Raw genomic sequence first — 24,563 nt, forward strand, 5'->3', positions numbered from 1 at the left:
GGAGCTGGGGATGGAGATGGAGGCCTTACCTTGTGGTGGGAAGGACAGGGAGCTGGGATGGAGATGGAGGCTTTACCTTGTGGTGGGAAGGACAGGGAGCTGGGATGGAGATGGAGGCTTTACCTTGTGGTGGGAAGGACAGGGAGCTGGGATGGAGATGGAGGCTTTACCTTGTGGTGGGAAGGACAGGGAGCTGGGATGGAGATGGAGGCTTTACCTTGTGGTGGGAAGGACAGGGAGCTGGGATGGAGATGGAGGCTTTACCTTGTGGTGGGAAGGACAGGGAGCTGGGATGGAGCCCTCACCCGGTTGTGGGAGGGACAGGGAGCTGGGCAGGCAGCCCCTACCTTGCTGTGAGAAGGACAGGGAGCTGGGGAGGAAGCCCTTACCTTGTCAGGGCTGTGGGAAGGACAGGGAGCTGGGATGGAGGCCTTACCTTGCTGTGAGAAGGACAGGGAGCTGGGGAGGGAGCCCTTACCTTGTCAAGACTGTGGGAAGGATGGGGAGCTGGGGATGGAGGCCTGGAGCCCTTACCTTTCTGTGGGAAGGACTGGGAGCCCTTACCCTGCTATGGGAAGGACAGGGAGCTGGGGATGGAGGCCTTATGCTGCTGAGGGCTCTGTCCTTGCAGTGGGAAGGACAGGGAGGCCTTGCCTTGCAGTGGGAAGCACAGGGAGCTGGGATGAGCCCTCACCTTGCTGGGGAAGCACAGGGAGCTGGGGAGGGACAGGGACAGGGACAGGGACAGGACAGGGACAGGGATGAGCCCTCACCTTGCTGTGGTGAGCACAGGGAGCTGGGGAGGGACAGGGACACGGATGTGGGATGAGCCCTCACCTTGCACAGGGAGCTGGGATGGAGCCCTCACTTTGCTGGGGAAGCACAGGGAGCTGGGGAGGGACAGGGACAGGGACAGGGACAGGGACAGGGACAGGGACGAGCCCTCACCTTGCGGTGCAGCAGCTGGGCCTGCGGGCCCCCGGCGCCCTCGATCTCATAGCGGACGCTGTTGAAGAGAGCGACCCCAAACTGCTCCTTGTAGCAGCGGCAGAACTCGCCCAGCACCTTCCCTGTCCTCTCTGTGGGAAAAACCACCAAAAAAAATTAAAATTTTAAAAGTTTAATAGTAATAAAATGGTTATAAAAATAGTAATATAATTAGAGTAATAAAAATTTGAGTAGAGTGATAATTAGAGTAATAATTTAGAGTAATAAAAATTGAGATTAGGACAATATGAAACAATAAAAACAAAGAGTTATGGACAGTCCAGGTACCTCTTTCTGGGCAAAATAAGCCCGAAAAAGGACCCACATTAACAGAGGATTAACCCTTAAAAGCAATAGCCTGTTGCATATTCATACACCTCATCCATGATGCATACATTCCATTCAAACACAGGATTCTGTCTGGTCAGAGCCAACTTCTTCCTCTTAATCCTGACGGCTCTACATGGCAGAGCAAGGTCGGAAGAAGTTCGTTTCTTCTGATAATGGAGCAATAAATTCTCTCTCTCTGAAAGATTTAGGTGTCCTGTGGCTGCTATCTCAGTGTGAGTACCTCATTCCTTAAAAAAATACCCCACATACGTAGTTTCTATTTTAACCACAAAAGTTACATTTGAACTACAAAACTACATTTACCATACTATTAAAATGTTAATACAGCACTACTAATCAATTGAACATAATACATATAGTAAATATCTGCATAGGGCCATATAATAGGCACTTTTCACATCTGCAATGGGACAGCACAGCCACGTCAGGCAGGGGCTGGGTTTGGGCCCTGAGCCCCTCAGAGCCCAACCAGACTCCTCCCCAGCCACCCTCCTGCCTGCTGGAATATAAAAATATATCTGAACAGCTTAAGCCTCAGTGTGCACCAGCCACACTGTCTGTAACTGTTCTTAGAATTTTCTCAAAGCACCCTAAAATTCATCATAGTTACTAAAACATCAACTGTACTAAAATAAGAAAAAATAAGCTGAGAGACTGCATACCAAGATCACAAGAACTAAATAACAGAAGACTGTAGAACACCTACACAGTAACCAATCACAAACACTAAAAAATGAAGGCAGAAAACAAAAGAACAGAATGAAAACACCAATCAAGAAGTGTAGATTTATAAAATCTGTAAAAGTGTATGTAATATAAACAATAAACAACTTCTACTTAATCATATTAATCAATTATTCAAGAGTCCTGGTTTACCCACAATGCTGCAACAGCCTTTGGTGCAGGGACCAAGGCAGAACTCGCTGCCTCCTGCCCTCCCTGAGCAGCCCAGAGCCTGATTCAGGGTCAGGATGATCTCTTTTTTTGGCCTTTCACATTAATTTCATGGATTCCTCTCCCCAGCAGGAAATTCCTGACATTGAGCTGATTCCGGCCGTGCCGGGGGCTTCCTGTGTCTTGTGCAGCTCCTGGCCCTGCTCTGGCCACCTCAGCTGGCTGGGATTGGGGTGAGCCCCCCATTCCCCAGCCCAAACATCACTGACACCCCCCTGACCCCACTGTGCCCCACAAGGGCCATCCCACAAAGGGCTCCCAGCCTGGGCTGCAGCAGGGCTGGGACTGGGGTTGGGCTGAGGGGAAAGGACAGCCTGGACCACCCACACTCACCCACCTGAGGCAGGGACCCCCATCAGGACCCCAAACTCCAATCTGGGATGAGTCCAAGGTGCTGGGAGAACCTGAGCTGCCAGGCATCCCCCTGCACCCCACACTGGAGGAGATCCCCTCCATCCCACAGGCAGCCCCTGGATGCAGCCCCTGGATGCAGCCCCTAGATGCAGGGGTGGGGGCACACTGCAAACCCACCCCCAGCAGCAGGGATGGGGCTTTGCCAGCCCCAATGTGGCCAGAGGAGCCCCTTGGGCACCCTGAGCCCCCCAGCACCTCCCCACCCCTGCCCCAACTCCACACGGGGGTCCCACACCAAACCCCATCCTGAAGCATCCCAAGGCGGCAGAAACAACTCCCCCCCGAGCTGCTTTTGGCACACAGAGCCTCGACTTTGAACTCCCCAGTCAACTTTGCCCCAGAGCCTGTGAAAAATGAAGAATTTGAGTCTCCTCCAACAATTTCTGACAGCTCAGGCTTGGCCGGAGCGCTGGCGATGGGCGCGGGGAGGATGGATCCTGGCTCTGCATCCCAGTGCTGGAGCCAGCACGAGGCTGGGGGCACAAACCCAGACAAAACAGACAAAACAGCCCCCACACCGGCTTGGCACAGCCTGGCAGCAGCCAAAACCTCCAACAGGAGCCAAAACCTCCAGCAGCAGCCAAAATCTGCAGCAGGAGCCAAAATCTGCAGCAGGAGCCAAAATCTGCAGCAGGAGCCAGCCCGGAGCTGTGCTGGCAGCCAAGGCAGCACAAGGAGCAGCTTTGCTGCAGGGTGCTGCAAATCCCCATGGGATGAGCAGCTCCAGAGGAAAATGCTGCCCAGGGAGGGATAAACCCATCCCTGAGGAGATGCCAGCACTGCCAGCCACAGGAGCAAACCACAGACCAGCAGCATGCTGTGCCAGGGTGAAACCCCCAAAATGGGACAAATCACAGCAAAGGATGAGACACCCCAGCTCATCCCAGCACAGAATTCCTCAGCCTGGGTTTTGGCCTCTCCTCCTGGCCTCCACACAGCACCTCTGTTGCAATTCCTGTCTCCCAGGCTGTGTGATTCTGGCCAGGGCTCTGGGCAGCCATGCAGAGAGCTGAGATTGAAAAGGACATTCTGAGGTTTCATTTCCTTTCAGTCCATGGGAAAAAAGGAGCCCCTGGTCCCCGGACAGGCGAGACAGCTTAGTCACTCATTCTTCCCTGATTAACAGCAGGGCCAATTAGGAGGGTTTAAGCACGTGGAAAAGCAAAAGTCAATTATTTGCAGAGGTTGGAACAAGACTTGCAGTCAAACATCCGAGGTGACTAAATCTCCCCAGGCTCAGCAGGATGCTCTGGGGTGCTGGGGGATGCTGGGGGCCACTGGTGCTCCCTGCCTGGTAGCCCTGGTGGCAAACCCAGGGGGGCAAGAGGGACATGGACCCCTGGGGGTGACATAAGAGTGGAGGGCTGTGCCTGAGCAGAGGGGGGGTGCCCATGCTGCCCATGCCAGAGGGTGGCCTGACCCCTCACATCTGGCAGGGCTGATGTGTCACCCTCAGGAAGTGCCTCAGCCGCCCCCTGGCTCCTTCATCAGGCTGAGCAAAGCCTCCCCAAAGAGCTGGGGGCTGTGCAGAGCATTCCCTGCCAGCACAAGGGAGCACTGAGGGCTGTACAGAGCATTCTGTGCTCCGGCTCTGTGACCAAAGCCACCCACGAGTGGCTGTCCCTCCATGAGCAGCTTTGGCTGGACATCCAGCCAAGAGCTGGAGGGATCTGGGGACAGGGAACACAGCCCCCTTGACTGTCACCTGTCATGGCAGAGGAGGGGAACCCCTGCAGCCAACACCACCTGGCTGTGGGCTCAGACACCCACGAAGCCCTTTGGGAAACAGGAGCACCCACAGGCTGGGTGTCCCCAGCCACCCACCCACCCCAGTGCTTTCCCAACACCCCTGTTTGCTCTGGGACCAGCCCCACACCCTCCCCCTGGCACCAGCCTGTCCCTGGCACACCCAGAGGGGTGGCTGGGCTGGCACAGGTCCTGGCACGTCCCTGGGCTGGCTCCTGGCAGGGGGAAGCCACTGTGGGGTTCCAAGAGCAGCGGCAGCACCAACGCCTGGCTGGGCAGGATCCCTGTGTCAGCACCTCTGGTGACAGAGCTGCTCTGTCCCCAGCCCCCAGCTCCCCTCCTGCCTCTCTGTGACTCAGGCACACGTGGTGGCTCCAGCAGGGGGGACATGAAGGGGCTGCACAGCCCAGAGGGCACACAGAGGGCACCCAAACCCCAAACCAGGCTGGGTACAGGGCTGGGTGGGATGCTGGCAGCGAGGACAGGGCTCAGCCAGGCCACAGCAGCTCCAGAGGGCACACAGAGGGCTCTGGGCACCCAAACCCCACACTGAGCTGGGTACAGGGCTGGGTGGGATGCTGGCAGCGAGGACAGGGCTCAGCCAGGCCACAGCAGCTCCAGGGGGCACACAGAGGGCTCTGGGCACCCAAACCCCACACTGAGCTGGGTACAGGGCTGGGTGGGATGCTGGCAGCGAGGACAGGGTTCAGCCAGGCCACAGCAGCTCCAGGGGGCACACAGAGGGCTCTGGGCACCCAAACCCCACACTGAGCTGGGTACAGGGCTGGGTGGGATGCTGGCAGCGAGGACAGGGTTCAGCCAGGCCACAGCAGCTCCCAGCCACACTCCAGCCCTCCCTGCCAGGTCCCCAGGGCCCCCACACCGTGCTGGCATCACCCAGGCAAGCTGTGCTGTGGGCACAGCAGGGCACAGGGACAGAGCAGGGCAGCACAGGTGTGTCCTTGTCCCAGGTCAGCCCGGGGCTCCTGTGGCTGAAAACAGGACGGGAGGCTGCTCCCCTGCCCAGCCCCTGAGCAGTGCTGCCACCAGAGCTGTCACCCAGGGCAGGGTGACAGGCAGGGCACAGCCCTGGAGCAGTGGGTGCCCCAAGGGCAGGCACAGCCCTGGCGTGCTCAGAGGTCACAGCCAGGGCAGCCCTGGCTGGCTCCTGGTCCCTCTGAGCCAGGGCAGGAGGTGGATTCTGCCTTCAGGATTCCAAAGGCAAACTGTCCAAGCTGGTCCAGCAGCCTGCACTGGCTGTGTCCTGCCCTTGGAAGCATCTCCAGCCCCATAATCAGCCCCACACACGGAATCATGGATTGCTCTGGGCTGGAAGGGACCTTGGAGGTCATTTCCTTGCACCCCTGCCATGGCAGGGACACCTCCCACTGTCCCAGGTGCTCCCAGCCCTGTCCAGCCTGGCCTTGGGCACTGCCAGGGATCCAGGGTGGGCACCCTGTGCCAGGGCCCGCCCACCCTCACAGAGAAAAATTCCTTCCCTAAACCCCACCTAACCCCACTGTCTGTCAGACTGAAGCCATTCCCTGTGTCCTGTCCCTCCATCCCTTGTCCCCAGTCCCTCTCCAGCTCTCCTGGAGCCCCTTTAGAGGCTCTGAGCTCTCCCTGGAGCTTCTCCTCTCCAGGTGAGCACCCCCAGCTCTCCCAGCCTGGCTCCAGCCCTGGAGCAGCTCCATGGCCCCCTCTGGGCTCTCTCCAGCACAGACACATCCCGAGGCAGCAGCCAGCTCTGATCCTGGCCTGTGCTCTGGGGAAAAGCCACCCAGGAGTGCCCCAGAGCCCTGATCTCCTGCAGCCCAGCCCTGACCTTGCCCTGATCCCTCCTGCTGCTGCTGCCCTTGCTGCCTGCAGGGTGGGGAGAGCAGAGCTCCAGGAACTCCCCCCCCCACAGCCCCAGGCTCACACAGAGCCCTCCCAGCACCAGAGTGTGTCCAGAGCTCGTTTTCCTCATTGCCCTTGAGATCATGTGAAAATGGGAGTGCTGCTGGAAACAGCCCAGGCCCTGGGCAGCCCAGTCAGCAGCTCCAGCCAGGGGGAGGTCAGTCCTGAACAGGTTTGCTCCAAATTTTCCTTGTCCTTCCTCCTCCTCCTCATTCTTGCTCAGCTCAGCACCGACAGGGGTATCTGTGTGTCCCTGGTGGGACAGAGCCTGATGGGGACAGGGACGTGGCTCAGCCCAGGTGTGTCCCCAGGGCTGGGCAGCTGCTCCCAAAGGCAGTGGGAGCAGAGCTCTGGGGCTGAGGGGCTGCAGCAGCACAGGCACACCCAGCAGTGGAAATCAGGGAATGGTTTGGGCTGGAAGGACCTTACAGCTCATCCAGTGCCATCTCCAGCCACACCTCCCACTGTCCCAGGCTGCTCCAAGCCCCTCCAGCCTGGCCTTGGGCACTGCCAGGGATGCAGGGGCAGCCCCAGCTGCTCTGGGCACCCTGTGCCAGGGCCTGCCCACCCTGCCAGGGAAGGATTTCTTCCCTATATAACACCTAATTTCCCTTCTTTCAGGTTGCAGCCATTCCCCCTTGTCCTGTCACTACAATTCCTGATGAAAATCCCTGTCTGGCTCCTTGTGGCCCCTTCAGAGGTGCTGTGGAGACCTCCCAGGCCCTTCTGTTCTCCAACACACCCACCCCCCCCCCCGTGTGCTCACACAGCCCCCAGAGGGGCTGCAGCATCAGCTGCCAAAGCCCAGGGGCAACTTCTGCATCCTCCTCCAAGGCCACATCCCATTGTGCCAATGGTGCAGTAAAACAATTCACTGCTTTAAGATTTCCACCTGTTGCTGCTTGGAACTGAATTCCCAGTTTTTTCCTGTCAAGTCCATCTAGAATCACTGAGTTACTCCCACTGCTGTATTAAGCTAAGCAAATCTGCCTCTGTGTGCCATGGCACAACCACCAGTGAGACACCAAGAGAATTCTTCATCTCAATTAATGTTGCTGCTGATATGCTTGGAATGGCCCAGCACCCACAGCCCTCAGGTGTCCCCTGAGGGGACTGAGGGGGGGCTGAGGTGCCTTTGGAAACCCAACCCTTGAAAAAGGCCCCTGGGATGATGCAGAATCATGGAATAACAGATTGGTTTGGGTTGGAAGGGACCTCAAAGGTCATCCTATTCCAACACCTTCCACTGTCCCAGGAGTGGAGTGACAGCAGGGGATGGAGCAGGGTGCCCAAACCCCTGTGGATGGATGCCACAGGGATGCCTCACCCCAGGCAGGGAATTTTCCTCTTGGTCCAGAAAAAAATTAAGAGAAACAAAAAGACCAAAGCAGCTCATTGAAGCAGAACCCCTGGGCAGGGAGGGCAGGGCCCCAGCCCCGTGGGACGGCCAGGCTCAGGCCAGCTCCCCTGGCCCTGTGCAGTGTCCCCTGTGCCCCTGCCAGGGGGGGACAGGGCTGTGCCCGAGGGCAGGGGGGGGGTCACAGCCTCCTGTCCCTGTGCTGGGGCTCCCTGCCCTGGGGACAGTCCCTCTGTGCCATGCTGGGGGTGGCCTGTGACGTGGTGGCACAGGTGACCCCTGGGCAGTGTGTGCTGGCCTGGCCAGTTTGCCCAGGCTGCTGGGGGAGGAGTTAATTACTAATTTAGCCCGTAAATGATTAGTGAGCGGGGGCAGGCTGCTGGAGGGGAGCACAGGCTCCAGAGCAGTGGCACTGACAGGGACAAGCACCACGGTGGCACTGACAGGGCCAGTGATGGCCTGGGTGGCTCTTCCAGCAAGGGAAACAGAGGCACTGCAGGGAGGCTGAGGCCACTGCTTGTCCCCAGGTCACCCCTCCAAGTGGGGCTCTCTCTGCTGCCAGCTCCAGCACAGCCTGGCTCTTCCCACTGTCCCTTGGCCATCCCCCCGTCCCAAATCCTGCCATTATGCAGACAGGGTGTGGGGGCATCCCCCTGAGGGCACTGCACGGTGAGGATGGGGTGCACACATGGATGGGGGGCACAGGATGCCATGGATGAGGTGCCCAGGGCACCCCAGAAGCCCTGAGCAGCACCCAGACAGGAGGACCCATGGCCAGGGGCTGTCCTGGCTCATCCCAGCAGGAATTTGGCAAAGACTGACAGCAGGAGGCGGCTCCAGCAGCAGCACAAGGGACAGTGCCACTGTGGATGGGGCACAGGAATCCTGCAGAGCCAGCGGGGCACCCAAAGGGTTAAGCCCCAGCCGGCAGTTTAGGGTTTCGGGAATTTGGATGTGAGCTCATTTCCACCCAGAAACACAAACTGCCTCACAGGGGCCTGACTCAGCCCGGCTGAGCATCCCGAGGAGGTGCCAGCACTGGGGGAAGTTGGGCACCAGTTCCTCCTCACCCGGGGGCACTGGGACAGAGCAGGGGCTGGGGGAGGTTTTGGAGGTTTTGTTCCTGAGCGCGGCCAAACCAGGGGCTGACCCAGCAGCTCTCTGTATTTCCCCCTCTCATACACACCAGGAGAAGTTGGAATAAGGAAAGCAAAGTGGGGAGAGCAAAAACTGGGAGAGTTTTCCCTCTGACATCCTTGAACCCAAATTCACCCTTCACCCAAACACACCCAAACACACCCAAACCCACCCCAACCCACTCAAACCCACCCCAAACCCGCCCCAACCCACTCAAACCCACTCCAAATCCACCCCAACCCACTCAAACCCACCCCAAACCCACCCCAATCCACTCAAACCCACCCCAAACCCACCCAAACCCAACCCGGGTGTTCCTGCTCTGGGCTGCTGTCGGGACTGGCACTGAGCTTGGCTGGCACAAGTGGGGAGCAGAGGCTGCTCTGTACCAGGCACTGTTCAGCACCAGGCAGGACAGGGGCACTGCCAGGCTCCAGCAGCACCCCAAAATCCATTGGGAATATTTTCAGAACTGAGAACATTGCCCGAAAGGAGCTCAGCAGGGCGGTGGGGGAGGGAAGGGAGCCCACGGTGCCTCCCCAGGCAGCAGCTCGGGCTGCCCTGTGACTCAGCTGAGCTGGGAAGGGTGGGCTGAGCAGCAGGAAGGGATGAGGCAGTGGAGCCTCGCTGGAGAAACCAGCTGGGGCCGGGCCTGAACCGGTTGAGCCTCTCTGGCCGTGCCCGAGCCGAGCCGGGCTCTGCCCCCGGATGAGTCAGAAGCGCCCGTGGTGCCAGCGCAGGGCTGGGGCACCCGCCAGGGACACGGCTCTGCCACCCCATCCCTGCTGATGTCCCCCCGCCAGCTGGCACCCCCGGGGCCCCCAGGGCTCTGTGCCCACCCTGCAGTGCCCAGCTGTTGGGGAAGATGAAACAGGAAAGCCTTATAAATGTGATTGTCTGGCAAAAGATTTTGAGAATATGGAAACTATAAGGGAGATTGAAATGAAAGCAAGCTTTGAGATCCCTCAGTTACTGAACAACTGGAAAACAATGGTGTGGCCAGCTGAAGGTGATCCCCTTTTGATGGAACAACACCCTCTGCTTGCAGACAGGCCCAAGGGTCAGAGCAGACCCTGCCAGCTTGGCAGAAGGGGCCCAAAGAGGAGTTTGTGGGGTTTAAAATGTAACACAGGATGGTAATGGAATGATTCTTATAGGCTGTATGGAAATGCTATAGGATTTGTATCTTGTACTAGATTGGTTAGTGAGAATTAAAATATTCAACACAGAGGATGATTTATTGTATTGTAACGGGAACTTCGCTCTCTTGCCTTTTACTCTCTTACCCCTTTTATTCCCTTATGCTTTTGCTCTCTTACCCTTTTGCTCTCTCACCCTCTCATCCTCTCTCCCCCTCTCTTCTCTCAGTCCTGCTCTGAGCTGTGCCTGGCAGCTCCCAGCAGGGCCCTGCCCCCAGGCCCTTTGCAATGAACCCCAAGTTCCAGCCCTGGCTCCAGAGATCTCTCATCTCTGTCCATCCCCACTGTCCTACCCCTGTCTCTCCTACACCCATCCCCAGCACCCTCCCTGCCCACCCCACCTGCCAGCACACACCGCGCTCCCCTGCCTGGCCCTGCGCGGCGCCGGAGCCAAGCACAGTGCTGCAAATGAAGCAGCAAATTCTGCAGCAGCTCCCCAACCTCCAGACAGCTAAAAAACACTGACAAAACCACTCTGGGGCAAGATTTGCACACTTTCTGCTGCTCCTGCTCCCCAGTCCCCAAACCTGAGCTGGGCTCAGCCCCTGCCCCTAAACCCTTCCCGGGCTCGGGGCACACCCAGGGTTAGAGGCTGGGAGTTTTCCCGTGCCCTGGATGCTGGTGTCCCTCTGCTCCTGGGAACAAGGCAGCGTGTGGCTGCCTTGGTTTAAAGAAAAAGAGGGGAAAAAAGGAAAGGGCTCTCACAAGGGACTTAAAAAAAAAAAGTATTTTGCTTTAAAAGCCTGAAGCCAATGTTGTAAAGCTTAGAGTTACACATCTTTTTTTCCTCAAGTGTGAGGCTGATGCTCATTAGGGAAAGTTCCTAATGTTTCCTCAAGTGTGAGGCTGATGCTCATTTCCTAAAATGGCAAAATAATAAAAACATTTACATGTAATAAAAAAATCAAATTATCCAATCCCTAAGTGTAGATTTTAATAGGAGGTGCCTACTAAGGAAAAATTTACCTGAGCATGTATGTCTAAGAAATAAAAGCCACAGAAACAATTATTTCCATGACATGAGTACTCAAACGTACTCAAATGTGTGTGCGAGGAATGTGCCCGCGGATAAGAAATAAGAAATAAGAAATAAGAAATAAGAAATAAGAAATAAGAAATAAGAAATAAGAAATAAGAAATAAGAAATAAGAAATAACAAGTAACAAATAAATAACAAATAAAAAACAACAAACAGCAGTATGGGTCCCAGTGCCTCTCGGGGTTGCACTGAGGGTCTGCCCTGAGCCTCCCTGCCCAAACACATCCCCACAAGGGATGGGGCAGGAGATCCCTGTCCCCAGGAGGAGATCCCTGTCCCCAGGAGGAGATCCCTGTCCCCATCCAGCCTGCAAGCCCCCTTTGCCCTTGGAGCAGCCTTTGGGGCAGAGCTCCAAAGCCATGGGGCACAGGTGGCCTCAGGTGTGCCAGCCCAGAGCGCCACCAGCAGAGGTGACAGCACTCCCAGGAGTGCCAGGATGTGTCCCATGGACAGGCAGGTGGCTGTGGGAGGATGGAGCATCCCTGGCTTGGCTCAAGCTGAACCCCAAAGCCTGAGCTAGACCAGCAGCCCTGCCCTCATCCTGGCTGCAGCCACATCGCCCCACGTGTCCCTTGTCCCCCTGGGTGCCACCAGCACCTGGGCAGGGTGGAGAAGAGCTGCCACCCCTCTGGCTGTCCCCACAGCAGGGTGGGACCCAGCACCACCCCAGATAAGGCTCGGCTCATCCCCCAGCACCGGCTGGGCTGCATTGCATCCATCCCTCGGGATGGCGCAATCCCGCCGAGCCCAGCCCAGCCGAGCCCAGCCCAGCCGAGCCCAGCCCAGCCGAGCCGAACTGAGCCAGGTGTGCACCAGCATCCACACCCTCCTGCCAGCCCCTGCCAGCTGGGGACAGGGAGCTGAGGTCCCCACGGCAAAGGGGACACGGCAAACTTGGCCATCTCCTGCAGCTGGGGCGGGCTGTCCTTGCTCTGGGATGTCCAGGAGCTGTGTCCCTCGTGTCCCCTCGTGCCCAGCCCCAGGAGAGGAGCTGAGCCTGGCACACTGTCCCTGTGCCCAGCTGGCCAGTGCCAGTGGGAAACCCAATCCAGCCCCAGGGGAGGAGACCAAACAAAGACTTTTATGTGCATCTAAAAAAACAACCCAACCAAGAGGGATTTGAAGAAAACAGACCTGAACCTGTCCTGGAGCTGTCCTGGAGCTCCCTCCCTGCTGCTGGGCAGGGTTCTGTGTCCAGCTCCTCTGTACCCATCTCATAGGATGCTGAGCCACCACAATTTTGGGGTCTGGGAGCTGGCCCACCCCAGATTTGGGCAGAAAAACCTCTCAAGGGGCTGAGCAGAGCTGGCAGGAGGAGAAAGGAAGCCAGGACAAGTGTCCTGTGCTCCAGGAGCCACCAGCACAGGAGGAGATAGGTGAGATCCTGCCCCAGGTCTCTGTCACCTCCAGGGCAGTGTCCCATCCATCCTGAATGTCCCATTTGGGGACCTCCCTAGTGGAGGGGTCTGAGCTCCCAAGAGGAATTCCCCAGAGAGATCCCTGCCAGGGAAGGGCAGAAGGGGATGGAGAAGGGCAGGAGGGCATGGCAAAGGGCAGGGAGGCAGGGAGAAGGGCACTGTGCTCTGCCAGAGCTGGGACCTGTGTCAAATGTCGCTGCTCTTTCCCTTTGAAAAGGGGGAAAAGGTGGAGTTTTATTCCTTCCTCCCCTGCCGGTCCAGGAGACTGGGAGGAAGCAGGGACTGCTCTGCTCTGCCCCTTCCTCCCCTGCTGGCCCCAGCACGGGGCTCTCCATGGAGCCACTGCAGGCACAGCCAGGCAGGGGACAGGGCTCCAAGGCCAGCCAGGGGCTGGGGAGGTGTAGATGCCATGGGACAGAGAGACAGAAACAGCAAGAGTTTCTCACAGCAGCTTCTGAGAGATTTTAAAGAGTTAGAAAGATGTGATTATTTGTTAAGCATAAACAATTTGCAGGTAGTGTTTTTCTACTTCATCTTTCTGTTCCTCTCAAAGACAGTGAGTGAGGAAGATGTTTTTGTTAGTTAGCCAATAGAATAGAACCTATCATACCCCTCTGTAAAAACCGTGTGGTTCCTTTAAATAAAGCCCTCTTTGCCTTTTCTACAATCCTGCCTCTCGCCTGTCCCTGCCTCAATCTCCGTGCAAGAGTGACAGGGAGGGGCACAGCCCCTGCTTGGGGACCCCAGGGGGAGGTGACATCCCCCCCAAACTGGGGGCTGGGAGCAGAGCTGGGTCCTGCAGGGGCAGAGCAGGAGAGTGCTCCTCAGCTGCCTCCACCCTCTGCCCCACAAAGCGCCTGTGGATGAGCATCCCTGCATCCCTGCATCCCTCCAGCCTTGCTTCCTGGCACAGGAGCCTGGCAGTCCCAGGAGGGTGGGCTGGGGCTGGCAGGGGCTGTGCCAAGGGGCACCGAGCCCCTCTGAGCTCTGAGCCAGTCTCTGCAGTGATCTGGGGAGGAGGGGAGGCAAAGGCTTGGGAAATGCCAGCTCCTGGCTGTGTCCCTGGGTGGGAAATGAATTTGTAGAGAATTTGTAAAGCTTTAAGGCATTTACAGCATGGTGTGGCTAAAGCTGATAGGCCAATAAAGATTTATAATATATTGTAATTAGGAAATAGTTGGCTTCTGATTATGATGCCGTGAATTATAACATCTGTATTGTCTCACCCTTTCCATGGGAGTGAAAATAGAATAAAAGTTTTTAAAACACCTCTCAGCTGTCCCATGTCTGGGGCAGAAAAGGGCATAATATGGGTCAGAAATGGGTATAATTTGGGGAAGAAAAGGGCTTAATCTGGGTAAGAAAAGGGCTTAATCTGGGTAAGAAAAGGGTTTAATCTGGGTAAAAAAAGGGCTTAATCTGGGGCAGAGAAGGGCTTAAACTGGGTCAGAAAGGTGTATAATCTGACATTCCTGCCATGGGTTTTGGGGTGTCTGACACTGCTGTGCAGGTGTCCTGCTCTGGGGGTACATTTGTCTCCCCCCGGGCTGGCCCAAGGACAGCTCTGAGCTGCCCCCCGGCTCTGTCCCTCCTGTGCCAGCCCTGCTGCTCCCAGCACAGCAGCGCTCCCCTCCCTGCGTGCCCCGGCTCGCTCCAGCCCAGCCCTGGGGCTAAACCCGGGGGGAGGCAGGGGAACCCCCCCCCGAGGGGAGGCAGGGGGGCACGGCCGGGGGGGCTCCCACCCACCCGGGGAGGCCACCGGAGCCGTGTCCCCTGCCCCGACACGCTGCGCTGGGAGCGAGCCCCGTGCCCCGACACGACGGCTGCAGGTAAAGCTCCGGCGTGCCAGAACCAGCCCTGGCCGCTGGCACGGAGCCCTGACGTGCCAGGGGAGTTATTTATTTGGCGATGAAAGACACGCGTTTCGTTGGGAGAAACCACGGCACGGCTGCAGCGCCTTCGGAGCCTCCCTGCACGGCTGCCCCCGGGGCAGGGCGAGGGCGGCAGCCTCAAAACCAACCCCAGAGCCCGGCAGCCTCCGCCTCCCACGCCGGCTGGAGCTGAGCTGCGGCAGAGGCTGGGAAATGAGTGTCACGCTTAGGGAAGCCACGGAGAACCTCGTCCCGCTGCCAGCAGCCTCCACCCCCGGGGCACGCCACAGCCTGGTGCCTTCTGGCGTTTGCCAGGCACCTCTGGAGCCGGCCCTGCAGCCCAGCTCATCCCATCCCATCCCACCCCATATCCCGTCCCACCCCATATCCCATCCCAGATCCCATCCCAGATCCCATCCCAGCGTCCTATCCTTGCTGGGATCAGGGATATTATGCACACACCGATGCCCCACAAGGCTCCCTGGAGCAGGGAGGCTTCAGGTCCCGCCCCAGGGACGAGGCTCGGTGTCACCTCTGCCACCTCCGCGTGGGCTGCTGCCTGTGGAAGTTCCTAGCCCGAAATTAGCAGCTGCTTCACTCCGTAATTAACGGGCTGGTGACTCCCTGGAGATGCCAGAGCAAGGTGTGAGCTCCCAGGGACCCTCCCTGTGCTGCCACCCACCCCCACATCCCTCTGGCATGGACACATCCAGAGGCTCCTGCTGCACCCTGGGCTCTGCCACCCACCCAGGGCCTCCTGCTGCATCCCTGGGTGCTGGCACCCACCCAGGAGCTCCTGCTGCATCCCTGGGTACTGGCACACACCCAGGAGCTCCTGCTGCATCCCTGGGTGCTGGCACCCACCCAGGAGCTCCTGCTGCATCCCTGGGTGCTGGCACCCCTGGGCTCAGGACCAGTAGCTCCAGCCAGAGCTCCTGCCAGCCACGCTTCAGCTGAGCCCCCAGGAGAAGGGGTCCATGAGAGGCTCCAGGGAAGCATCAGGATCCCAGCATGAGGGAAGAGCTCATCCTGTCCCATGCTGAGAGCACCCACTGCCCTGGGCATGAGAGACACTGTGCAAAACTCCACCCAGTGACATCCTGGCTTCCCAGGACACCCCATCCCTGCCACCCTGGTGATGGTGCCCACGCTGGGCATCCTTGCACAAGGAGGGTGAGCCAGTCCTGCTCCAGCCCACAGAGCAGCTTGGAAACAACTCCCAACCCACATCTGGGAGGAAGAGGAGGAGGAGGAGGAGGAGGAGAGCAGCTGAAGGGTGTTGACAAACAAACTGGCTGAGTCAGGCAGGAAGATGTCCAAAGCAGGGGGGCAGGAGGAAGCACCGGTCAGAGACACCTCGGAGAAGGGAATGCAGGATCACACCTGGGCACACACCTGGCTGCCCTGGCACCCCAAAGCTGGCAGGGACCTGCCTCTGTGACTGCCTGGGGCCCTCCAGCCCCAGCTGGGAAGAAGGACCCTGCTCCTGAGCCACCCAAGTGACACCTGTGTGCCTCGTGGCTTCTGGGAGACACTGGCACGAGCCTCACAGAGCCCCCACCAAATGGGCTGGGACAGGGCATGGCTGTCCCTGCACAGCCTGGGCACTGTGGGCATGGCAGGGCTTCTCCCACCTCCCTCCTGCCTTTACCCCATTCCCAGGAGGGGCACAGCTCTGGGCCAGGCTCTCCCCAGCAGCTCTGCTGGTCTAAGGAGCTGCAAGCTCAGGAAACACTGCCAAGCCCAAAGAGCTCCTGTCCCTACAGCAAGCAGGGCTCATGGGGGCCTGGGCAGCAAATCCAAACCCCCCAAATTTGGGAGGACAACTGGGAAAAACTGCTTGGAGAAGGGCAGGATCCCTCCTGGGGCAGCAGCAGTGGAGAACAGGCCGAGCTAGGCAGGAAAACCCGGAGCTTTCCCCGCCACGTTGCTTTGCATGCCTGACAGCAAGTCGTGCCTTGCCTGTTGGGCTCCAGCCCCTCCCAGCTCCGGGGGCTCCTCAGCCAGCCAGGAGCCCTGGCAGGAGCAGAGAGGTGCTCCAGGAACCCCGTTTGCCCCAGTGTCTCCCAGGGAGTGTCCCAGTACAGGTGTGTGTCCCCCCCACCCACCCCAGCATGGCACGGGACATGTCCCAGCCCAGGCTCCATAATCCTATTCCACACGAATCTTTTTTTTTCCCCTCATGAAATCTTTTTTTCTCATTAAAAGCCCTCTGCAGTCCCCAAGCATGGGTTAAATCCCACCCTGGGGTAGCAGCTCAGCCCCTGCCAGGGTGCAGCCATCCAGCCTGGCCTTGCAAACACCCAATCCCTGCCCCAGCAGAGACAGATTCCTGCCCAGGAAACCCAGCCAGGCTTCTCCTTGTTATTCTTCAGGATTAGGATCACAAGGGCTTGCACGGGGAGCTATCTGTGCACAGACAATCTCAGCAAGCTCCAGAGAAATTCAGGATGTGCTTTGGATCCAAACACGCCACAGGCAGCCCCGAGCCGGTGCTCAGCCGGGCTGGAACTTTAACTAATGCAAGATGAAAACCCCAGAGCGAGTTCCAAGCTCTCCTTCAAAGCTCAGAAACCTGCTGGCGTCCTGCTGAGCCGCATACCACGTAAGCATTCCTGCCAGGATGGGGCCTGGCAGGGCGGATGGGCTGCACGGCGAGACAGCCGTGCCTGTGCCAGCCCCACGGCAGCTCTTCCCCCGGAGCCCTTGGGGACAAAAGGACTTCAGAGCCACTCCCGTGGCTTTATGGCCGCGACAGAGCAGCGATACGGCGGAGCCGCCTCCAAAACATGGGCGCTCCCCAGCCCTTGAGCTGCCGGCCAGACGCACAAGGTCCGGCTCGAAGCCACCCTGGGCTGTGACACCGCTCAGGTGCGGGGGTGGCTTCAGCCACTGGAGCCGAGGGGGTTTTCTGCCAGCCTGGGGAGCTGAAACCAAAGCTGGGACATGAAAGGGCTCGGAGGTCACGTCCTGCCTGCTCCGAAGCCCCGGGGAGCCCAGTGCCAGCATCACGAGTGACGCAAAGGGGCTTGGGCACGGCGACAGGGGGGTGACCCCACTTACAGGGGTCAGGAGTGTCACCACAGAGCCCGGTTAGCAGCGCTGAGCCCCCCAGGCACGGCTTCACACGATCCGTGCTCTGCAGAGCCGTCACCCCGCGGCTCCCGGGCAGCTCCGGACAGACAGACAGACAGACAGACAGACATCCTCAGCCGGGGGACACACGGCTCTCAATGACCGCATTGTCACCCTGCCCGTCGCACGGAGCGGGCGGGGGCACTGCTGTGACGTGCCTGGAGCCAGCCTGGGGTGCAGGCAGCCCTTCCCTCCACCCCAGAACCTCTGAGGGGGGTTCCTAAGATCCTTCCCTAAGGATCTCCCAGCCCTGTGAAGGGGGATGAGGCTCATGTACCAGCTAGGACCAGCATTATTTTTGCATAAATATGTATATAATTATATATATATTATATATATATATTATATTATTACTATTTTATATAATATATATAAAATATATATGTATTAGTGCCCGATGACAGCGGTGTCCCTGCGCTTCCAGCATCCCCCCGAGCCCAAGTCCCCTCTCCCCTCCCCACAGCCCGAGGGGTCCCCGAGCCCCGCCGCCAACACAAACACCCCGGCACAACGCAGCCTTTCATTGGGGAGGCACCTCGGGTACCTGCCGAGCTGTGCCGAGGCAAAACCGCGGGGAAAGTAAAAATTAAAAACTTTCAAGAGCGAGAGAGAGGCGAAGAGCAGAGTGGGGGTCCCGGTAAGACCGAGCGGGGGGGGTTCCCAAAGGGATTGAAGGAAGGATGGGGAGATGCCGGGGATCCCCCGGGGTGAGCGGAGCGGGGGGCGCGCCGGGGGCTCACCCGCGATGTGCTGGCGGCGACCCTCGTCCAGGTGCGTGGAGACCACATCTCCCATGGCGAGCGGAGCCGGGCCGGGCCGGGCGGCGGGAGGAGCGGCTGGAGGAGGAGGGAAGAGGGAGGAGGAGGAGGAGGAGGAGGAGGAGGAGGAGGAGGAAGAAGAGCTCGGGGCGGCCCGGCAGCACGGCGCCCCACGGCTCCCCCCGGCCACTCCTCCCGCACCGCCCCTGGTCCCGGGGAGAGGCGGCGAGTGTCCCCCCGCCGGTAATTAGCGCGGCTAATTACCCAGAGAGGGGAGGATGGGCAGGATGGAGCAGGGGGCCGTGCCCCCAGCCGGAGCTGGGCAGTGCCCGGTGTCCCCCGCAGTGCCACCGGGAGAACCGGCTCCGTGCTGGCATTGCCACCGCCGGGCTCCCATCTACCTGCGCCCACACCGCGGCCAGCAGCCTGACCTTGGTGCCAAACCGGAGAGGGGCGGCACAGCCAGGGGCCCCTCGGCCTGCCCGGCCCGGGGGAGAACGGGATGGGAACGCTCGGGGTGATTTAAAACCCGCCCCAGCCGCGGGAGCTGCCCCGGGATGGGGCTGGCATCACCCGGGGAGCAGGGGGGGCACACTCCGAGCGCGACACTGGAATGTGTGTGTCTGTGTTTCCCAGCGATCGTGCGAAGTCTCCTCGCACCCAGCCGGGGAGGAAGGAGCCGGAGGAAGCGCTGGAAAAGCTCCTCCTTCCTCTGGCTGCTGCTGCGGCTCCGTTCCCAAGCGCAACAGGCGGAAACAGCCCGCAGGATCCCGCGGCGCTGCCCGGGCACATCCATGGGGAGGGGAGGGAAGGAAAGGAAAGGAAAGGCCCCGCCGCCCTCATTCCCAGAGCCCGGGCACCGCCAGCAGCTCGGGGTGTGACCGAGGGAGGAAGAGGAGGAGGAGGAGGAAGGAGGACGTGCTGGCGTGCCCAGAAAGTTCAAGGCGTTCCCAGCTGCGGGGAGGCTCCGGGGAGTCGCTGCCGAGGGGGATGCACGCCTTGGGATGGCTCGGGGTCCCTGGATGCTCCCAGAGCTCAGCTTGGCTCGGTGTGGGGCAGCCAGCGTGGAAACGGCTCCAGGAGGCTTTTCCTGGGCTGGCCTTGTTTACCCGGCAGCGGTAGCAGGGAGGGAGGGAGGGAGGGTTGGAAGTGGCCGGGCGGGGAGCGAGGCATCCTGTTTATCCTCCTGAAATAGCTGCCCTCGGCGGGGCTGGGCAGGGGGCGGCAGGATGGGCACAGCCCTCGCTCCCCGCCCGCTGCCACCGCCAGCCCTGCCCTGCAGCGCTGCCACCACCCGGGGCACACCAGCGGGTCCTCGCCGTGCCCGGGGGACGCCACCCACCCTGGAGCCCAAAATGCTCCTTTTGGGCGCGGCGTGCCCGTGCCAAGCTCTGCCCAAGCCGGACACTCCCCACGTGTGTGGGGACATCAGCGCATCGAGTGGCACCCAGATGCCACCTGCATTTGTCGCAGCTCCTTCTCCCCCCAGGGATGGCCACTGTGCACCAGCCCTTTCCATCCTAACACTGTTCTCACCCCTCCGACTCATTCCAATAGGAAAATAATTCCAAAGCTGGAATATTTCCTTTTTTATGTCCTTTTATATCCCTTTTCCCCCCCTGAGATGCTCCATAAGAAGGTTTTGCCTTTTCATAGGGCTTATTTGCAGTTTGTTTGCCTGGCCCGACTGCTGCTGGTACCAAGGGATTCTCGTGGGAAATTTATCTGCAGAAAAATCTCATTTCCAATAGAAAATTGTTCCACTGGAGGCTTTTAAACACTTTCCCCAGTGCTGATCCCCAAGGAGTCTGGCTGTGAATTAATTTGAAATTCTGTCTTAGTGGGCTGATGGTATTTAAGAGGCGATGAAAATGCATCCACCCTCTTCAAATTGAAAAGAAATGGGAATATCTATCCATGTAAATAACTTCATTATTAGAAACCAAGCTTCATCCCCTCCAAAAAAGCAATGTATGGAATATGATTTAGGCAGTGCACACAGAATTCTGCTAAATAAACCAAGTAAGTGGTTAAAAAACCTTATTTTTGAAAAATTAATCCACACAGGCACAGGAGCACTTGAGTCATCACTGCCTCTTTTTCCTACTGGTGTGTTTCTTAAATAAATAAATAAAACCTGAATGAAGAGGTAAAAAATAGACAGCATTGATCTTGTTGATTTGCAAACAGGAAGGGAATGTTTGTGGCACACAGAAATAGCCTGTCAGCAGAGCCTGGAGCTGTCCCACAGACACGCAGGCTGCTTTTGGGGCTCCAAAAACCACCTGAGGGTGGGCACCATGTCCTGGCCCCACCAGGCAGTGCCACGTGGGGACACAGCAGGGAGCTTTTGGCACAGGCTGCCCGGTGCCAGAGACAGGCTCAGCTGCCAGAGCTTGGGCCAGGAAAGTAAAGAAGTTGTCTGAAGGGTTTTGTTTGGACTGGAGACGTTTGGGAGCTCAAATCTCAGCAGGTGAGCACATTTTGGTTTATTCCTACAGGGTCATGTGCACAGGGGATTGTCCCCAACGTGCTCCTGGTCAGGGTTTCCTTCATCCCTGCCACCCTGATGGGTGTCTGAGGATGATGAGGATGGAAATAGGGATGGGGATGGTTTATCCTTCCTCTACAGCACATTTTGGTTTATTCCCACATGGCTACATGCCATTTGGTTTATTATTTGGTTTATATGGACATGGTCATGTGCAGAGGGGATTGTCCCCAACATGCTCCTGCTCAGGGTTTCCTTCATCCCCACTGCCCCAGTGGCTGCCCCAGGAGGATGAGGATGATGATGGCGATGGGGATGGGAATGCTTTGTCCTTCCTCTCTGGCACATTTTGGTTTATTCCCACATGGCTACATGCAGAGGGCATTGTCCTCAATGTGCTCCTGGTCAGAATTTCCTTCATCCCTGCCACCCTGCTGGGTGCCCGGGGAGGATGGGATGGGGATGGGGATGGGGACAGGGATGGAGTTGGGGATGGGGATGGTTTGTCCTTCCTCTCCAGCACATTTTGGTTTATTCCCCCATAGTTATGTGCAGAGGGGATTGTCCCCAACATGCTCCTGGTCAGGATTTCCTTCATTCCTGCCACCCTGATGGGTGTCTGAGGAGGATGGGGAGGGGAATGGTTTGTCCTTCCTCTCCAGCTGCAGCTTCTGGGAGCCCAGCCTGGCCCTGCTCAGGCGCTGAGCCCATCCTGCTGAGCACAAAAGGTGCACACACAGCCCCCCACTGCCCTCCTGTCTCCCTCCTGCCTCCATCCTTCCCAAGGATGTCTTTAAATCCATCCCCCTTTGCAGGCTCAGCTCCCAGCTCCCTGCTCTGATTCCCCACATCCTCTGCAAAGGCTCCAGGTAAAGCAGGATCCAGGAGGACAAACCAGCAGTGCCAGCAGCACAAGTGATGCCCAAATGGCTTTGTCACACCCTGTCCTGGGCCTGTCCCACGTGCTGGGGCTCTGAGGGACCTGGCACAGACGTCCCTCCCATCAGAGGCTGTGCAGTGTTGGGAGTTGTACAGAATTGCAGGCTAATAAAGTGTAATCATGCCAGCTAATTACATCTCACTGAAGAGATGGAAATAATGCTTATCTGTCTAGAGCTGATGAATTATCTATCCCAGCCTGGAAATGAAGGATTTCCCTGTGAATACAGCCGAGGAGAATAAACACTCCTGTGATTTCAGGCAGCTCCTGGGATGGTGGAGATGGCAGCAGTGAGGTGAGGTAGTTCCCACATTATTAAAGCCTTCAGTGCATTAGTCCATCATGACGAGCAAAGTGTTCCACACCTGTCCTTTCTCCTCCCAGGACTTCTGGATGGTTCTGATGCCACAATCCATGGCTGTGACAAAGCATTTTTTTTTTTAAGTTGATTATGTGGGGTATTTTTTCTGCTCACAGCAGTCAAACCAAGCCTGACAGGGGCTGTGTGCTCAGCTCCCTGCCCTCCTGCCCCTCAGCTGGTCCCTCTGGATTCAGTGCCTCTGAGGGGGGATCATCCCACCTTGTTCCCGTTGGATTTTCCACGAGTACGGTGTAGAACCTGAGCTCTCGGCAGCAGAGGTGCTGGAGGCACCTGCAGAGAGCCCAGAACGGGCTGTTCCCAAGCTCTCCCCTCCTCCAGAATCCTGCTGGATTCCTGCAGCCGCTGAGCACTGCAGGACAAATCTCCAGCCCGGTAAATGTTTATTTCCCCCTCACCCGCACCAGGAGCAATCAGTGGAGTTTTCCTTCCACTCTCAGTGACCCTGGCACAGGGATCTGTTTCCACCTCACCAGATCACCGGGAAACCCGATCGCCGTGGAGGTGGGGGGGTTTGAGGGCAGGAGCCGCAGCCGAGGGAAGGTCGGGGCGTCCCTCAGAGCTGGGCTCAGGTCGCCATCCACAGGGTGGGGGTGGAAACCCACCTGGGGTCACCCCTGAGGCCCCGGGGGTGTCCTTGTTAAGGGACCCGCTGTGCCCTGGGGTCCGAGCAGCCCAGGCTGGGCAGGAGGGAGAAGCAGCGGCAGAGAAGGGGGTGGAGGTGCCCTCCTGCTCTCGGTGCAATTAACAGCAGCGTGATTGCAGCAATAAAACTTTGCAATGCTGATAAAGGCGAGGGCAGCCGTGCCCAGCCCCGCGAGGTGATGCCGTGCCCGCAGGCTGCTGCACCCTCCGTCCCGCTGCTGACTCCAGCGCTGCGCTCCCGATAACAGCGTCATTAACCTCTGCTGAATCAGGCCTGCCTCCAGCGGCTTCTGCTGAATCAGGGCTGCATCCGTCAGCTCCAGCCTGAACACGGAGCTCTGAGCGGGATCCGTCAGCTCCAGTCTGAACACGGAGCTCTGAGCGGGATCCGTCAGCTCCAGTCTGAACACGGAGCTCTGAGCGGGATCCGTCAGCTCCAGTCTGAACACGGAGCTCTGAGTGGGATCCATCAGCTCCAGCCTGAACACGGAGCTCTGAGTGGGATCCGTCAGCTCCAGTCTGAACACGGAGCTCTGAGTGGGATCCATCAGCTCCAAACCCCAGCTCCAGCCCAGGCACGGAGCTCTGAGTGGGATCCATCAGCTCCAGCCCCACTCCAGCCCCAGCTCCAGCCCAGGCACGGAGCTCTGAGCGGGATCCATCAGCTCCAGCCCCAGCTCCAGCCCCAGCTCCAGCCCCAGCTCCAGCCCGGGCACGGAGCTCTGAGCAGGGTTCATCAGCTCCAGTCCGGGCACGGAGCTCTGAGCGGGATCCATCAGCTCCAGCCCCAGCTCCAGCCCAGGCACGGAGCTCTGAGCAGAGGGGTGGCACTGACTGAGGAACACCTGGGGATCCCCAAACCCCCCAAGGCGGTGACAGGGGGACGGGCAGCACAGGGCGGGGGTGCCATCCCAGCCTCACCCCCGGTGGGGGAGCACCCAGCGCCCACCAGCGCCCCAGGGCAGAGAGCGGCCGGCGGGGCCGCGGGAGCGCAGCCCGCGGGGCGGAGGGCACGGGGGGCAGGAGGAAGAGGAGGAGGAGGAGAAGGGAGGCTCCTGCGGACCAGCATTCCCCTCTGCTGGTCGGCACTGGGATAACTGGTGGCCGCCAGCCAGGCGTTGGCAGGGAGCCGTGACCGGCTCGGTGCAGCCTGCGGAGGGTGCGACAGACTGGCGACATTGGCACCGGCGTGGCACGGGGCACGGGGTGCGGGCACCGGCGTGGGCACCGGGCTGAGCACAGGGAATGGGCACGGGGACGGGCACCGGCATGGCATGGGACATGGAACATGCACTGACATGGCATGGGACATGGGATAGGCTCTGATATGGGACATGGGACATGGGACACAGGGCATGGGACAGGCACTGACATGGCATGGGACATGGGATAGGCTCTGACATGGGACATGGGACACAGGACATGGGACAGGCACTGACATGGGACATGGGATATGGGACACAGGACTGGCATGGGACATGGGACACGGGGCATGGGATAGGCTCTGATATGGGACATGGGACACAGGGCATGGGACAGGCACTGACATGGGATATGGGACATGGGACAGACACTGACATGGCATGGGACATGGGATGTGAGATATGGGACATGGGATGTGAGACATGGGACATGGGACAGGCACTGACATGGGATATGGGACACAGGACTGGCATGGGACATGGGACATGGAACACGGGATATAGGACATGGGACAGGCACTGGCGTGGCATGGGATATGGGACATGGAGCATGGAACAGGAACTAGCATGGCATGGGACATAGGGCATGGGACAGGCACTGACATGGGACATGGGAGAGGAACTAGCATGGCATGGGACAT

The 24,563-nt window shown here is 58.7% G+C and overlaps 1 protein-coding gene across 1 annotated transcript in view; it reads right to left on the minus strand.

The window, feature by feature from the left end:
* Positions 1 to 18,314, minus strand: part of NIBAN2 (niban apoptosis regulator 2) — a 37,428-nt gene extending 19,114 nt beyond the window's left edge. Inside the window, exons 1-2 of the mRNA XM_066562973.1 lie at positions 18,248 to 18,314; positions 949 to 1,079 (exon numbers count right to left, since the gene is read on the minus strand). Coding sequence (XP_066419070.1) covers positions 949 to 1,079; positions 18,248 to 18,302 — 186 coding nt within the window. The 5' untranslated portion in view covers positions 18,303 to 18,314. The remainder of the gene's footprint in view (positions 1 to 948; positions 1,080 to 18,247) is intronic.
* Positions 18,315 to 24,563: the final 6,249 nt, after the last annotated feature.

The sequence above is a fragment of the Molothrus aeneus genome, chromosome 19, assembly GCF_037042795.1.
Source record: "Molothrus aeneus isolate 106 chromosome 19, BPBGC_Maene_1.0, whole genome shotgun sequence".
NCBI lineage: Eukaryota > Metazoa > Chordata > Aves > Passeriformes > Icteridae > Molothrus > Molothrus aeneus.